At 41.8% G+C, this 17,648-nt stretch overlaps 1 protein-coding gene across 1 annotated transcript in view; it reads left to right on the top strand.

Annotated features, from left to right (window-relative positions):
- KCNU1 (potassium calcium-activated channel subfamily U member 1) overlaps positions 1-17,648 on the top strand; it is a 52,132-nt gene that overhangs the window by 14,190 nt on the left and 20,294 nt on the right. The window contains 6 exon segments of the mRNA XM_042801442.1: positions 1,010-1,121; positions 1,226-1,294; positions 3,236-3,325; positions 3,457-3,557; positions 7,439-7,535; positions 16,328-16,344. Of these exon segments, the coding sequence (XP_042657376.1) occupies positions 1,010-1,121; positions 1,226-1,294; positions 3,236-3,325; positions 3,457-3,557; positions 7,439-7,535; positions 16,328-16,344 (486 nt within the window).

Here is a 17,648-nt window from a genome sequence, read left to right on the forward strand (position 1 = left end):
TGATACTCCACATTTATCTCCTGCACAGAGGAATTTGACTGCCATTTCTCCCTTCAGGGACTCTTCATTCACAGAATGAATTTAGACAAAGTAAATAGATACCAGGTGAAATAAATACAGAGTTTATCAATGCAGAAGTTGTATGTAGAATTTGGCTGCTTGTTAGTGTGTTTTTTTCATTGACAGGTACTGTTTCATTCAAGTCCACATATTTCACAGACATAGCAAAGCTAGTAAATCTAATATTTTGAGGTTTTTAAAGCATACTATGAAAACTTAGCAAACTTTTTAAATTGAAAAAAGCCTCATGTCAAAATCCATGAAATAATTTTTATTGGAAAGCAACACTGCTTACCCATTTTTCATAGCCTATTAAGTTTTATGTGGAAGGCATTCATATGCCAAGAGAATAACACAGACTGTGACACAGTGAGTGGCAGTCTAAAACCTGAAGGAGCTGTAGGCAGTAGAATGTTCTGCTGCTCTAACTGCCTAGGTATAAACAACCCGTCCCTAGTCACACAGCTACCACAGGGAAAGAAAACCAGTGCTTATACTGGAGTTGATGACCACAGTTCAGCAATAAATCACACCTCTATACCTGTCTTTATGACTGGGAAAACTTAACACAAGACCAGTCCTCATTTGAATAACTAAGGAAGCAGGTTAATCCTATGACAAAGTAAGGTGTAACTTTCCTCAAATAATGGACTCCCAATACTTTGCAGTCATGAAATTTCCCTGTGACTTCATTTGTGTGCAGTAATAACACCTCTTCTTTGATGATAATATGAATTGGAAGTGTCTAGAAGGCTTGAGACTTTCCCTGCTCTGTTGTTTAACTGATATTGTCCCTGACAACATATAGGTGATGTCATTCTGCTTCCAGTAACTAAGGGCCTTTGATCTAATGCCATGTGGGGGTAGAGTATCGGCCCAGCGTTAGATTCCCTATCCTACTTGCTTTGACTTTCAATAAATACATTATCTTTTTGGTTGATTCTTTTAGACAAAGAGAAATATTTGAAGGACAAAATGCTTCTGGAACACAAAGACTACAAAGTAATGACTTTTCAGCTCTCCAATGATTTTGCAGGCATGACTTTTATAGAGGTTTGTCGGTATGTGGTACATATGTGATTGTTTTTCTGTTACTTCCTTCCAGATGTGTCTTTTCACATTACAGAGATACTGTGACTAACTGTGACTTGCTTTTTTCCCCCAGGTTGTGCTTTGTAAAACTGAACCTTGTCCTCTTGGGAATTGAACTCAAATTTGGCAGTCAAGGGGAGAGGTAATTGTCCAGGAAGCTTCTCTTCTAGTAAGAAGTCAACTAATTTCAAACTAACAATTTCCAAAGAACTCGGAAGAAACATGTCCCAGGGTCTGCATGGGTGTTATACACCTCTTATCTTCCTATGCACGGTATTTAGGAGACAGGATCAAGATGTCATTTCTGGTTTCTGGTTAAGTGCTGGGGTGAATTTTACCGTACACAACAATCTCTTCTGCCTCCTTTTTCTCATAGGTAATCAGGCAGCAGACAGGAGATGAAACACCATTCTTACCTTCTGTTCCACATGCAAGCAGCATAGCTCTTCCTTTGATTTGGGGTGACTCAAGCATATTTGTTTTCATTGGTAAACGAAACGCCTCCTCATTTTTTTTTTAGCCACATGAGTTTACAGAGGCTTCTAAATGCTATTAAAGCATTGTCATAGAGGGATAATTTGTCAATGCTGGCAGCAGAGCTTTTGCTCTCTGAAGCTGATCTGATCCTGGGCCAGATAACACTCTGTCTGTTCTAATGATGAAATACAAGACATCCTAATGGGGAAGCTGGAACTAGTTCAGAAAGGGGAATAAATAAATGCCATAGATCTTTAAAAAGCTTGAGGAATCGCCCAGAAAATGCAGACTATTGAGTGCAATTATTTCTCTTTCCACTTTTATAAAGGAAATGGCTGTTTTGATGAAACTGTAGAATAGAAACTCTGAAAACAGAGGGTTGTAGGGAAACACTGCTGTGAGAAATACATTGGGGCTCTCTTCCAGAAGTGTTGAAGGAACTCTGCACTGAAAGAAGTCAGGAGATGTAGTTGCTCAGCACTGATGGAAAACAGGCCACAACTCAATCTGTTCTTCCCCGAGTTCATACATTATCTGGCTGAAAATAGAATGATGAAAAGAGAAAGCAAGAGGGAAGAAGAAGCTGCATGCTCTTTGAGATATAGAGACTATATTTTTGCTTTCTTTACACAACAGTTGGCACAGAAGGGATACCTCTTCTAAAAGTGGGACCTCTGGATGTTGCTAAATATCTGCAGTATTAATTATAGTCATTCATATTTTGTTTGCCCTCTGAGCCATGAATCTGGAGGAGCTGAGTACAGGCCTTCTCTTGTGTGGAAGGAAAATGTTAACAACCTTGTCATCTTTCCCTATGCCGTTCACACTACCAATATTCATTAAAACTGAATTGAAAGCAACCAGAGTGGTCTTTATAGGGAAAACTGGTAAATTTGGTGATGTTGCAGGGGATTCAACATAGATGTGCTTAAAGCAGCCCAGCTGGGAGGACACTCATTCTGGATTTAGAAGGGGGAACCATCTAAAGGAAAATAAGGTTTCCTCCCCTTGTTTTGCCTGGCATGTTCAGCATTAGAATAGACACCTCAAACCCTGCACATCCTTAGTATCTTCAGCTGCACTGAACTTGTATTTTAAGTGTGAGTATTCAGGTTTCTCAGTGACCCCGTGGAGGAATGGCCCATCCAAGCTGCAGTAAACTATGAATTATTTTCTTACATTAAACATGTTCAAAAAATAATGTGGTAGAAGTGGAAGCATCTGTTTCTTATGAAGTTTACAATTTAGCAAATTAATTACAAAAAAAAAATAGCTGCCCAATCCTTGGCACTCTGAGAGTTAAGTAAAATGCAAAAATCCTAACAAAAGCTGATTTTTGCATGCTTTGAGTCCCTGTTCTTCCACAGCTCCCTCAGGTTTCTATGGACAGTAAATTCCCTTTCTGCCATTGAAAAAGCGTGTTAACTTTTTCATGTCTCATGTGTCTCTCATAAGTCACAGAAGCGATAAAAAAGAGGATTAATGTAAGATTGTGAGGTGAGAGGAAACTGTTATGATCATGTAAGTCTGAATTCTCACAACAGAGGCAAAAAATGTCATCAGCTAGACAAACTGTGATTACTCTTTTGATTGTTTCTCAATACAGCGCTATCCTCATCAATCCATCTGCGCAGATAAAGCTTCATCGGGATACAATGGGCTTTTTTATTGCTCATTCCCTGGAAGAAGTCAAAAGGTAAGATTCCCAACTACTGCTCTGTTGAAAAAAGATCTAGAACAGAAAAACTTTTAAGAGCAGACGAGTGCATTTATTCTCTCATCAGTTAAACACAATTCAGTTCTGCCTAATTCACTTTTGTTTTCTAGGGCACAGTTCTATTGTAAAGCCTGTCACAGTGATATACAGGATCCAGAGCAGATTAAAAGATGTCAATGTAAAAGCAGATTCTACTCAAAACCTTTCTCAGGTAATTTTGAAAAATCTCTTTCTCATTAAAAAAAAAAAAAAAGGGTGGCTGAATGAATATCTGTTAATTGTATTTTAACCAACTATTTCTCTAGAAGAGTAAGTTAGAATACACAGACCTCTACTTACCTGATAAAATAGGGAGTATTCTGATGATACCAGTAAGACTTATATAGATTAGACTTTTAGATTATGATTACAAATTCAAAGCATTTAAAGTATACTTTTCTTTAGGAGTCAGAGCTTCTTGGCTAGAAAAGTGTAGGACAATATACCTTGTTCAAGATTTTTACTCTACTCATTAACACGTTTCTCACAGAATACTGTTCTTTAACTGCAGAGACTGAAGCAAATGTGTCTTATTATTATAACGTGTATAATTGAAACAAAAGCTACCGCAGGATAAACCCAGAATTTTGTGTTCTGTTGTAGCTTGGTCAGGATTCCCTGAGGAAGTGTGTCTAGATCTTTGTCATTCTGAGAATATAAAACTTTAAATGCAAGTCAGATAAATGTTTTTGAGGTTGTACAAGTTGTGTAGCGACACTTAATGGTGTTTGCTCTGAGGACTGCAAACCCCAGCTGGCTAGAGAGAACAGATTCATCATGGTAACAGAGCACTTACTCCTTCTTCAGCTCAAACTCCATTGTGAAGATGTGGGGTTCTGTTTAGTGTTAGTTTTCTGTTGAAATAGAGAACAGCCTCTCAGATCTCTGTGTAACTACACCAAACTGAAGCTTGCTGCGTTTTCCCTAAGCGTTTAAGACCAGAACGTCCACCTCTTCTAGGCTTCTGTAAACTCCTGTGCTCGTCTCTCCTCCGTGGAGATGGTGCTTTGCTTTAAAGATCAGGCAAGGAGCTTTCATCAGGTGAGGATGTACGCATGCATGCCTACTTGTATTTCAGACGCTTGCAGATGCTTTCAGCAGCAGATGGCAGGCAAGCCCCGTTACAAAGCAGGCTTCTGAACTGCAGATGGCTGAGATAAAGGCAAAACTCATTCACGCTGTGCTCAGCCAGACTGAGTGAACAAGCACAAACATGCTGACACCTGGAGGACTCCATGGAGTAATGTCATGTAGAAAGAGAAGCTGGAGCCCATTTTCAGTCCAACACACTTATCAGCATAGATGTAACTAAGCTCCCTGAAAGGCAGCTACCTCCCAGAAAAGAGACTTCCATAAACTGCAAAGACATCTTAATAAAAGTCAATGGCAAATGAATAGGAAGACATTGACACTGTAGGAGCTCTCCACCTGGTTGGTTTTCTTCTCGTTTCCTAGGCAATCTTAGATTTTAAAAGGACAAGATGACATTTCAGTATAAATGTGTATTAATAAAAAGCAGTTGTTTGCAAGCCTGCAGTTCTGCACCAGTTATACTGTAGACAGAGTAGTTGCCTGAGGTGGATCAGGAGCTTTGCCAGACATAAGACCTTGCCATTGGTTTCCCCTAGGATTCTGGATGTATCAGAGCAAAACAGAGCTTAATTATAAGCACTTTGGTTCATTCCACCACTCTCCATATGATGTAGTTTAAGTGGTACATGATGTTCTGGATTCCTCCAAACCCACTGTGAGGGAGGTAAGGGGAAGGTTAGATGGAAAAGACCCCAATTAGTGTAGACGAGTATGCCTCCAGTACCTGCAATGGAAGTAGGGAGATTTAGGTGATGAAAAGCAAGTTTATTGTCATGAATCCAAAAACTAGTATAGGAGCCTCACAGATTGCAAGCTTTAGTCAAAGGAGCTACTACTGTCATTTCAACAGGAGTGTAAATAGCATACCAGAGTGCAGTCAATTAGAAAACAAAGGTTGTTTTTTCCTTTATTATCCAAGCTTAATCAAAAGCTATTACTATTACATTATTTATTTTTATCATCAGGTATGTATTAAGAGGTAATAGGGCTTCTTGAGACAATGCCCCTGTGCCCTCCTTCAGGACCTGGTCAGGCAATGGAGGTAAATGAGAGTTTCTCCCAGTTCTGCATCTCTGCAGCACCTCAGAGCTGCCCTGGGCAGTCAGGCCCTGCACGGGCTGTTCACAGGAGCCCCAAAAGTCTGTGATTAAAGACTGGGCCTGAGCCCAGCTCTGTGGAGTTGGCCAAGTATCTTGGTTTAGAAAATCATAAGAGACTTCACTCAGATACTTATTAGAGCCTGTTTAAGACAGGCTGTTCTGAATTTTCACTCTCTGAGTTGATTTATGATACTTCCATTAAGCCTGATCTAGAGGAATTGAGTGGCACTAGCATCCTCAGGGTGCTCGCTCTCTACCCATCCAACTCCCACCTCATTGAACACAGCTGTAGAAAGTGGCATCCTGTTACCAAGGCTAAATGCACCTGCTTTTAGCACACCTGTGTAGCACAATTACAGCTAAAGGTTGACAAATCACTTGTTCAGAGAGATGTCCCTTTTTCTGCCAGGGTTATGTTTGGAATTGCTAGCTGTTTCACCTGGGTTAGTAGGGTTTGGCGATAGTTACAACATCACAAGGAAGTTAAGGGTGTGTGAGAGGGTTCATCTGTCAGTCTGAGGTAAGAAGGTATGTGTGTCTGAATGTTCCTCCGGTCCAACCTTCCCTTTCCCATCTGTATGTGTTGGGCATGTTTAGACACATGTGACACGGAGAGCTTTGCTTCACCTCCTGTCAAATGCTGACAAGGGGAGGAATGCAGATTAGTGGCAGAGATACAGACCAGGGGAGTGGGAGGAGTAACATCGTGCATCCTGAACCAGCTACATCACTGCAAAAAGCAGGAGATGTAGGTAGGCTCTGGTGCTCTTAAAAAATCTCAGAGGGTGCTGCTGTACATCCTCAAATCACTGCCTGGTGTTATAATGCTAGGCTTAATGGCCCATGACCTCAGATTATGGCCCAGAAAGGACTAGATCAAGTGTCAGAGAAAAGATGTTCCAGCTGTTAAATAGCTACTTTAGGATTTGGGAAACTTGAGCTCATTTTCTTGATCTGCTTCCTCAGATTCAATCTGGGACTTTAGGCCATTTAGCCTTTCTGAATTTTGATTTCCTGATGGGAGATTGAGGAAGTTAAAACTGGTTTGACTCTCAGAGAATAGTGTTGAAAATGTCAGTCACTTATGACAAGTATGAGGATGGCACAAGTGCAGAGTATGAGCTCTTCCTACCCTCTGGCTTTTTTATTTCTTGTCTGGAGGGCCATGTTCTCATAGGGCACTTGGAGCATGCCTTCTCCCCTGCAGGACCAGGATCATCCTCCTCCACACTTTTAAGGACAGGCCCAGCCCTGGCACCCCTGTGCACCTTCCCCCTCCGTACAGGCCCACCCCAGAAACCCACACACCCCTTCAGGACCAGCCCGGGGGCCCCTCTGTTTCAGATGCAAGCTGTGATTCTCTCTAGTCAAGAATACATCTTGTTCTTCCCCATGCTAAATGAGAGAACAAAGGTCTTACAGGTCTCACAGGTGCGTGTTGGTTATGTGCTGAGGGTGTGCTTCCTTCATCTATGTCTCCACCTGCAGAAGTGACAAAGGTTTCCTGTGCTTTGGGGAAAAAACTCAGCAGTTCTGAGTGCGTTTTAGCTTCTGGATTCCAACATGAGAACCTCTCAAAGAAAAGGAGCTCCCTTTGGAATTAAATGGGGTGTTAAGTATGTAGTGCTCACCGTATTTAAGACTGTTTTATGCATACTAAATGGAATTACTATTTTATAACAATGTGCTGTATATCTGAGCAGTTGGTATGAATAACCAGTTACTCCGAGCATCTTTGTCTAGCATTTCTGAAGCCCCCCCAGAATCCTCCAGTGCCATGGTAGCCATTTGCAGACACATCTAAATGCAACTGAAGGCTATACAAAAGGAACCCAATCCTGTTTCATTGCCTTTGTTTCAGAGAAATGGAAATTCTATAAAGAATCACATGTTTCAGATGGAGAGCCTGCAAAGTCAAGTTCCCTCGCTGTTCTTCCACCTTGGAGTTCTGTTAATGGGTAAGAAATGTAAAGCTGTGTGTACGCTGAGCAGGCATTTGCTGGACTGACTTCTAGAGAATTTGTGTGGAGAGTGGGGACAGCAAGGTGCACCTCTTTACTAATTCTTCTGCTTTGGTGGTGGTTGTGGTTGAAATGGATGGTTTATGGCTTCTCCTCGTCCTGATTAATTGAACAGCATAGAAAACACAATTTATGCCTGTGCATTCAAATCTTTAGCCTCTCATACTTTCTTGCAAGCTCAAAGCCTGTGCTGTGAACTCCTGATACCACTGTGGAGAAACAAGGGGAAGGAGAAGGGAGGGATTGGTGCATCTCCTGGAAGTGCTCACTGCCTTCCAGACAGAAGCCCAGTGATACCATCACTGAACAGCTGAGTCATGAGCACATTTTATTTGGCTCCTTCTGAGAGAGCAGAGTGGAAGCAGGAGCAGCTAGAGGTAGGAACATGAACAGCCAACACCAAGATTTGCTCTTTGATCAGATATTTAATTGCAGTGTGACACTGGCAGCAAACTCTGGTGTACTCCAGAAGAAGTTCACCCTAAAGGCAAATGGGGATCCAAGAAAAATCGCACCCTTTCTCTCTAGCTCTCATCAGTAATGCATGCTAGAGGAATCCTTTATAGGCCACCTAAATTCTTCCTAGCCAGGGGAATGTGATTTCCCAGCAGGGTTTACAAACTGGTGGCAGAGCATAGTCATCTGCTGTCTAAGGCAAGGTGGCATTGCAGTATTCTTATCTACAGCGTACCTAGTTTGTCAGTCCAGTTGACTTGCACTGGGGGCCTCCTAACCTGATCTACTACATTCAGCATAAGAAAGGGTATCATGGTCTGATACCGAGCTGTCAGTAATAGCAAGCTGTTACGCTCTTCCGAGGCACCCACTAGAGAGGGTGACAGGATATATTGGCAAACAGTGTCATACCACAATTTGCAGGGTGTAAACAGGAACCTGGTAGGGGAAGAGAGAGGCACAAACTAGTATTTCTTGCCTTGTTTCTGCTTGTGAGCAATTTCCAGCCACTGTATAACTGAAGAGGCTTAATAAATGATGTCTCCCCCCCTTCAAAACCCTGTCTTGTGCTTCAGCAGCAAAGGCAAATGTCAGTATGGCAAGGACTCTGAGGTGTCCTCTGGAGAGCTTTGCATCTTAGCAGCTGTCCCCAGCACACACGTGATATCGCGACAATAAAATGTTGCTCAGTGCTGCTGTCCTACAACTGATTAGGTCAGCTGTAAATATTGGGACTGCACAGTAAATACGTACGCACATACTACCAGATTGTGCTGACTTGTTAAATATAAACGAAAACATAATTAGATTTATACTGTGTCCCTCCCCCTCCTCATGCCCAATAACATAATTTACCAAAGGGGGTGGGGGTGGAGGGAGAAGAACAAGCCCTCACAACCTGCTGAAATATCATTATTAACATGCACATGAAAAGTCAATTATGCCAGAGGGAGGTATTTAAGTGAAGTGAGTTTCCATACTCTGGGATTACACCTTGGGGATTATATATTTCTTATTTATTTATTTATTTTCCCTGAGGTGTCTACTGCTGCTTAGCAGTGAGGAACAAAAATGTTACTAAGAGATATTTTGAAATCCCCTAAAGAAATAGCCAAATATGCAGATAAATTATTGTTCCCATCCCCATCAAGATTCTCCCTCATCACCATATCATAAAGACTCTGTATTCTATCCAGTCAGTGCAGGTATGTTTTCTGGTGTTTAGTTTTAAATGACACCAGGGACTGGTCTTCCAACACTTCCCTGGGGAGGACATTTTACTGTACTGTTATTATTAGTTGCAGTATTTATTATTTGTATTATAGCGGTGCCTTGAGGTGTCTACTGGGACTGGGATCCTGTTAGGCTGGATGCTGCATGTGTGCATGGTGAAAGGCAGCTTCTGCATTAAAGAGCTCTCCGTCTCAATAGAAGAGCAGACAAAGAGCAGGAAGGCAAAGGGAAGTAGAAGAGGTGAAATGAGGTATCAAAAGTCATAGAGGAAACCTCACAATGCAAAATACAGCTCTTTGGGGCTGACTTTTCATGACACCAGAGTTCTCAAATTAATCCCAAGTAATTTTTTATTATTTAAACCAAAAATAGAGTTGGATCCAGTTGCCTATTTTCAGATTAAGGTGAGGTTTTCCACCTGGGGTGTTCTGCTAATAGAAAAAGTAACACTGACATTTTACTTCCAAATTAGGATAGTTAGAACAGTGACCAAGGGGAGCTTCAGGCTCAAATCTCTGCTCCATTTGATTTAGGATGATAAACTGCAATCTGATCCAGGGAAGGTAGACATTTTAACGCAGGTCTCATTTCCAGAGTTCTCTGGATATACAATAAGTGTTACTTCCACCGTGTCTACCAGGCAGTGCTTTTAAAATTAGATACTTACCCTCTTGCCCCTTTATAGGGTCCTGTGAAAATATCTGTGCTTAATGGGACATTTAGACAGCTAAATATTTAAATTCCAATTATTTTTTTAAACAGAAATTTGCATCTGAGATTAAGACAGAATTTGCATGTGGGCTAATTAATTAGAAATGTAACCATACCGTAATTCAGGGAAATTCAATAAAGTACAGTGGGAAAGAATTAGGCACGGCCTATTATAAGACTCAAAACACATACTTTGTTCAGGTCTTGCCAATAGTGCTGGTGTCCCAGACTACTTTAATGAAAGATATCTTCCATCGTATTACATGTATTGTCTTACACATTTCTTCCTTTCTCTTTTTGTTTCCCCCACTGAAAGTAAGCAGATCTTTATCTCCAGGAGAAGAACCTAATTAGCATTATTATAAAAAAAAAAAGTCATCACAAACTAATACAAAAAAGCCCTAAGACCTATAAAGCTCATCCAGAAGTGAATACATAAAGCCCTGTTAGGATTCCTCAAGCACATCTGAGCCCCTGCATCGATACACTTGCTTTACTAGTCATGGTCTTTCCACACATTCTTGCCTAAGGCATGACAAATTTAATGGTGTATGTTTTGCTGAATTGTTGACTCTTGTTTTTCATTCCTGCTAAGTTTCTACTGAGGCATAAAAGAGTGTTTGTGAGCAAGGCTCCATGTCTACACAACTCTGCAACGTCTCCTTCCCTTTGCCCTGGTGTAGAGTCACTTCAGCCAAGCCAAGCCAAGTCAGTAGAAACCGAATTAGATGGAAAGCGAAACCAGGTTAAAGAACCAAGTTTTAGCTCCCTGTTAATTGTAACTTATCTAGTGCCTGGATAATTGCTCGTAAATACCTGCTGAGTTGCCAAGCCTGTGTTAAGGCTTGTCAGTCTTTAATAAATCTTAAAGACTTAAGATCCTACTCTTTGATGCTACCCATCACTTCCCAATCCAAAGGTAGGGCAAAACAAGGCAGTAATGCTGAGCACTCCAGCTCAGCTAATCTGGCAGAATGCATCACAATCTTTATAAATGTGTGAGAAGGGCTGTGCAAGAGCTCCTGAAAAGGTCATTGGTATTTTTGGAGCGATAAATCATGGAGGGAAAGATTTGCATTTTGGCTGTATAAAATCTAGGGCTGGATTAGAGAGAGCATACTTTGCAGTAATATTTCTCTCCTGACTTGTTTTATTAGCTTCCTTTAAACATGTTACATTATTGCTTATAGAATTTCATTTACTTGGATTGGCAGCTTGATAAATATGTCTATTGGCGATGATTTGGATTGCTCTGGGCATTAATATTATTAAAACCTGTCACAAGGAAATGTCTGAAAGATGACTTACTGTAAAGATTACAGCATGAAATAAATCATACAATGGTATTTGTTACCGTTTATGGCCTCTTGGAGCCGAGTCAATCCCTTTTTATGTTGCATTATTTTTCAAGTTTTTATAGCCTTACATTATATATCGCTGTCAGAAATGAACAGATGGGGTGTCAAACACGAGCCTTCTGAATAATTCCCACCCTCGGGTTATTTGTATGAAGGACAAGTGTAAAACTGTGTTCTCAAGAAAAAGGAGATAGATAGAGGTGGAGAAAGTGTTGTTACAGCGAGCAAGATCCCTTTTGTCAGCAGGCACATTGTGCTTTTGATCACTACCTGGTATTTACGCTACAGGGTGGGGGCTTTGTGGAAAATTTAGCAGGCTGTTGGCATAGCAAAAAGCCTCCCAAGTTAGCCAAGTTTCAGGTTCCTTCAGCTTTATTCTCATTGCTAGAATGGGAGAGTGATGTGGAAGGGGTGTTTCAGTGCTAGCCAAACCTCAGCGGATTGTAGAAACATGGAAAAGTGTGGATGCTTACAGATCCCTCTCAAACACTTCAGGGGTGGAATTCTAAAAGGAGTTCCTCCTGAACTACACAAATGGCTTTTCTGGAGTTTGGGATGGATAGGGAAGATAAAGAACAGATATTTTGGACACCGGAGGTTTATGAACTGATGTTAGGCAGGGAGCTCCTCTAGGAAGAGGTGATGATATTTTGCATTCCACTGCTTATTGTGTTGGGAAGTCCCATTTTTCTTGCTATGTAATTTTGAGGACTACTCATCAGAGTCAGGGTGACAGGTTGGATGGGCTGATAGTTACACTGATAAATACCAGGCAGTTAATTAGGTTTATCCGAGTTTAAAAAATTCAGGTGGGAGACATCATCCACGAATACTTTCCCGCCAGCTTTCTCTCTTCAAATCTTCAGCCACCAGGATCTTGTGCAGGTACGCAGAATATAAATCAGCACTATTTTTGGAACATGACTCTTCTTGGTATAAACGGATCTGTAAGCACCCCAATAAATTCAGTTCTGTCGAGGCTGGCTGGCTGAATGATGCTCATGGAACACTGAGGTCTCACCTTCACTGAAACTTGCACGCCCTGTAAGGCTGACGAATCACTGTGGTGGAGCAGATATTTTAGTGGATTTCTGACACAGAAAACCTAGCTTCTGTGGTGTGCAAAATCTGCCCAGACTTGTTTTGTACAGACTGCATTGTCTCTTTGCGTGAAAAGCAAGTCTGTTTACTGGCACTAAAAGAGGGGTTTCACTTTTTTCTTTTTTTTTTTTTTTTTTGAAACCCAATAATAAGCAAAAGCATACTCCATTTAGGCTTTAAGTCAGCAGGGATGTTACTGGTAACTCTAATAGGACTCTTCTTCCATCAGTGATTTACTTCTTGATTCAGTTTTGTTTGAATTTTGCATATAAGCCTCCAGTTACTGGTTGGTTGGTTGGTTGGGTTTTTTCTCCTTTCCCTTCTGGAGAGTGAAAAATTCAGAATTCTAGAAAGGAAGTCTCAGACCTTGCCCTGCCCTTAGATATAGAATTTTTTCTTACCTTCACTTTGTATTCATCCTCACTATATTTGGCACCTAAACTCCCTGTGCTTTTAGCCAGACGCCGTTCCTTACGAATCTAGCCAACTAATCCAAAGTTTATTCCAGCTTCTTTGTGAAGCTCTCTTCCTTGTGTTCAACATGCCTCTCTTGTTTCTCTGAGAGTTACCACTATAGATCACAGCGCCTTATCCTTTGCAGCCTCTCCCTCTCTGTATTTCTCAGGGTTTTTTTTCTTTATTTCATGTGAAAATACACCACCTCTCTCTTCCCCAGGCCCTTGTCCCACATCTATCATCAAGCTTGCATAAGAGTTTTAGGGATTCACATTCACCGTGCAAAGTACAGTTGTACTTCACATTGTAACTGGAGTTGCACCCACCTGTATCTACTAATCCAATTCCACATTATACAACAGTATAATCACTTAAAGAATTTGCATGACTGATGGTGTGAGTTCTGAGTGCATAAGTTTCATAATTAGCTTTCCCTGTGAACTTGTGCAAACCAGCCTATTTATAATTTGGTCAGCTCCTGATTTTTAATAAGAGTGCTGAGAGTGACTGAAGCCTCTGGCAGCATGCATTTCATATTTTAATTACCCACAGTAATTCTGACAATTACACCAATGTCATAAATCACATCATAATGACCCATTAAAAAAAACACCCATATTTAATGATTGGATGGGGATTTAAATTAACCAGAAATGCAGTGGCTTAACAAGAAGCCAAAAGCTCCGCGGAGTTTCAGAGTCTTCCAAATCTTTTCATTGAGCTATGGCTCCAGAAGGTGAAGAAACTTTCTGCGAAGTTGCTTTCACAGGCCAAGTCCTGATTTCCTCAGCAGGGGACTGCTTTTCCTGGTATGAAATCCATTCCTGTGTGCCAGGCTACAGCTGGACTTCTACATGATTTGAGTCTTGGTAGCTAATTGGCCGTTCTGGTCTCTGTCTTTGAGTCTAGGACGATTTAGGATGTCACTGGCTCTTGGCAATGCCAATACAGTAGTCACAAGCATCGCTGGATTTCACGCAAGCGTAATGGCATTGGTTTTTAGCCAGCTAACTCGAGTTTTAGTAGGAATAGCATAGAGGTACAACTCACATATTTTTCTGGCAGGTAGCTTTTCTCACACTGTCCATGGTTTAATGAAGTGTAAACTTGTCTATCTTACGTGTGGTGTTTAATGCCCTTCTCACCATTAACCGTTGTTGTCGAGGAGGGCAATTAGTAAGGGATGGTCAACGGCACGCTGATTGCATAACAGCTTCTCCTCTGGCTATTTCTTGGGTGGTGTCACCATGTGCCACCTCTTACACAGACCTGAAGCACCAGGGCTGGGCTAGGTCTGCAGGTAAATCCTCTGGGGAACAGAGTCCACACAGAGTTACCACCAGTTCAGCCAGAAATAAGGCTGTGCTACCCAACAGAGTCAGCTGGGTCCTGGCTCCCTGCTTTTGGCCTTTAGTGAAAATCACTTCTATTATCGGAGATCTTGAGGAAGCCAAGTTCTGCTCTTTAGATTATTTTGCTATTAATAACGTCACAATAAGTGGGTGGAAGTAGCTAATGGCTCTAAGCCACAAATGATCCCAAATGTTCCCAGTCTCTACTCTCCTGTAAACCTTGACAGATTGGGAGTGCTTAGTAAAATATTGTAACACTCAACACGCATTTACAAGACAGCGATCTGTCCCATGACGGCTTCCAGATGTGTGAGTATGTGCAATTTCATAATTCAAGAACAGATTCTATTGCCCTCTGCAGATCCCCCATCAGGCTGTTCATAAATGCTGCACATAATTAAATTAACCCACTAACTAGCCATGCAAATTTTGATAAGCAGTGACCAAAAAAATAAAACCAGGGAACTGTTGAGATGCTCTCAAAAAACGACAGGGTTGTCTTCAGAGATTATTTATCAGTATGAGAAGATTTGTTTTTTCCCTTCCAGTTTGCCAAATCCTACTTTGTCCCTTCATACATGACAACTGTTTCAAGGTTTTAATCTAATAATTAAGAGCTGAATTTTGCCACCCTTACTCAAGCTGTCTGCTGTCTTACTCTCTGAACAGCCTTTCTGGAATCAAAGCAAGCCTCTATATTCGGTATGTGGGTAGCAGGATCAGGCTTTAGTTTTTAAAATACCACCTGTGCCCAGCCCAAGTAGCCCAAGAACCAAAATATGCACATATACTTGTCCATGCCAAGGAGAAGCTGCATTTTATCTAGCCCTCCTGTGACCTCGGAAAGGGAGAGAGAGACTTCAGCAGAGATTTCACAGGGGATGTTATGAATAATGAGCTGCTGTTTTCTGTCAGAAACGATGGCTCATAGCTCTGACACATGAGATCTGCCTGCAGAAGTAGTATCCAGCTTCCCCACGATAACTGTGCTATATTAATTTGCAAAAGTGTTGGAGTTATTACACCTGGTTTATATCTATGACTGAACAACATGTCCTTATATAGTAAAGTGTTCGCTGAGGGAGATGATTTGGATGGAGGTTGAATGCAGAAATGGAGAGCAGATAACAAAAGCAGAAGATGTCTTTTCTTACATGTCACTCTGCGGTTTCTTTAGTGAAGTAGGCCCTAATGCATCCAGATCGGTGTTTAGACCATTCAGTCCAGAATTTCTGCCGTGCTGCCAACTCTTCAGCCTTTGCCCCACAGGTACCAGGAGTTCATAAGGCACCATCACCTGGAGTCCTGTTATTAGAGAATCTTGGCTCCAGTTTAAAATGTGGTGTCAGGCAGTGCCTGTTAGACTAGGATTCAGCCTTTCTATTTGTGTGTTGTGTAAGTCCCAATGCTACAAGTCTCATTCCATGCTGTTTTCTCAGTTCAACTTAGTTTACCTTTATTGTTCACGTTTACAACTCTAAATAAAGCAGGAGTCCCTAAACTTAGTGGGGGACTGTGAGTATTGCTGCAATATAGATGATAACTACAGACTATTTTTATTTTAGTGTATTCTGTACAACCACACTGACTTCACTGGGATTACATGTGCATTGCTTAGGGGCAGATTTGATTCAGTGGATGTAATTAAGAAAAATTTAACTACTCATTTTTAAGATTGGTTTTACTTGTTGCCTGATGTATTTGTTAATTATTGGATGGAATACTCTAAATTATAATATTTTTGCAATGACACGTAGTACCTCTGTGTCAATTAATTAAGCTTCATAGTTCCTTGTGAGGTAGGGAAAGCACTTTGATGCATTGTGATTGGAGCGATATAATCCGTGATGATGAATAAGCCAAGTCCAGACAAGCACCGTATTCTCGCAGTGCGGGCCTGGGAGTGAGAAAAGGGGCTTTGCAGCAGCCTTCACAGGCACAGGCAGTTTTCACTGTGCGTGTGGAGCTCCACTCCTCCCTCAAGGAAAAGGTTAACATATGTGCGGATCTGGGAGCGATTCAAAAAACAACAAGAGGATTCCCAAAAGGGATGTGAAGCGAGCAGCCCGCACGGCGAGCGTGAAATCATCCCCGAGGCTGTGGCACGGAGGCAGGGACGGCGGCGGCCGGAGCGACCCGCCTGCACCACGCAGGTACCCACCGGCCTGCTCTCTCTGGAGACTTCTCTGCACTGATTTCTCACGTGCAGGTTTCTGGGGACCGGTGGTGCAACTCTTCCAGGCCTCGCTCGCCCTGAGGTACTTGGCGAGTAGGCTTCTTAGCCCTTCATCTCTCTCCGGGCAAAATTTAGGACGCAGGAATAAGTTCCGGTTCCTGAGGAAGTGCTGCTCTTCTGTATTTCGAGCACAGAAGGCAAACCAAATGAGCACGGACCTCGATGTGTACACGTGACATTAAGACTCATTGCAACCACATTTTCCCACGACAAGGAGTGGAGGAGCTGATGTCGGAAGACTGCAGGAAAGGGATTCGACAAAGCTTTAGGGCTTTGCGAAGGCATTATGAAGAATTTAAAGATAGTTTGTCAGCGGGAAGTTGTTGGCAGCTAACAATTTGATAAAAGGACTTCCACTCCCTGCCTTCTAATGCTATAGACAACTGTTCATCACTTATGTTAGTCCTCAAATGAAGTTTGAAACATCTTGGATGTGTCTGACCATCTTCTAGTGTAGCTGAGAGCTACGTTATCTGCTTTGATTCACGGAAGCATGAGTGACTGGTTTATATTAAGTCATGGCTGTGGAAACAGGCAAAAAAGAAATGTTTTACCATGATGTAGCACTCTTAGTTCAACTCTGGAACACTGGACCAATCTGCCATTTTGGATGATATATAAGGTATTGAACGGAGGTTACTTGCAGTATTAAACCAAATTTTTCTCTGGGTTTAACGGTGGGCTATTGCTGTAATAGACTCAGTTTGTCTGTGGGTTGGGCACAGAGCGATTACACTGGTGGTTTATGCACTGTGGAAATCTATTTGCAAATGTTCAGCCACTAGGATTGCCTTTTCAGAAATGCCCACAGTCCAGAGTACCTTGTGCTTTTGTAAGTCAGCTCCACTGTGTGGTCTTTGGTAACATGGTCTTGTGCTTTTTTGATATTCTGTTCGGTGCAACGTAAGCGGTAAGGACCCCAAATGAGAATATGTTAAAGAAAGGTAACACAGATGTGGCAAGGCACAGCATCAGGTGAATGCAACTGTTTTCCTTCCAGACTCATGCAGAGCCAACACGAATAACTGTGCACCCACAGTACAGTCAATTTGTGACCCAGATAACCCGCTAATGGCTTTAGTGACTAGCTCAACCAGAGACTATTTCTGTCTCTGTTGGGTGCTACAGCATGCCAGTTCCAGTGCCC

The sequence above is a fragment of the Tyto alba genome, unplaced genomic scaffold (assembly GCF_018691265.1).
Source record: "Tyto alba isolate M040663 unplaced genomic scaffold, T.alba_DEE_v4.0 Super-Scaffold_34, whole genome shotgun sequence".
NCBI classification, from domain to species: domain Eukaryota; kingdom Metazoa; phylum Chordata; class Aves; order Strigiformes; family Tytonidae; genus Tyto; species Tyto alba.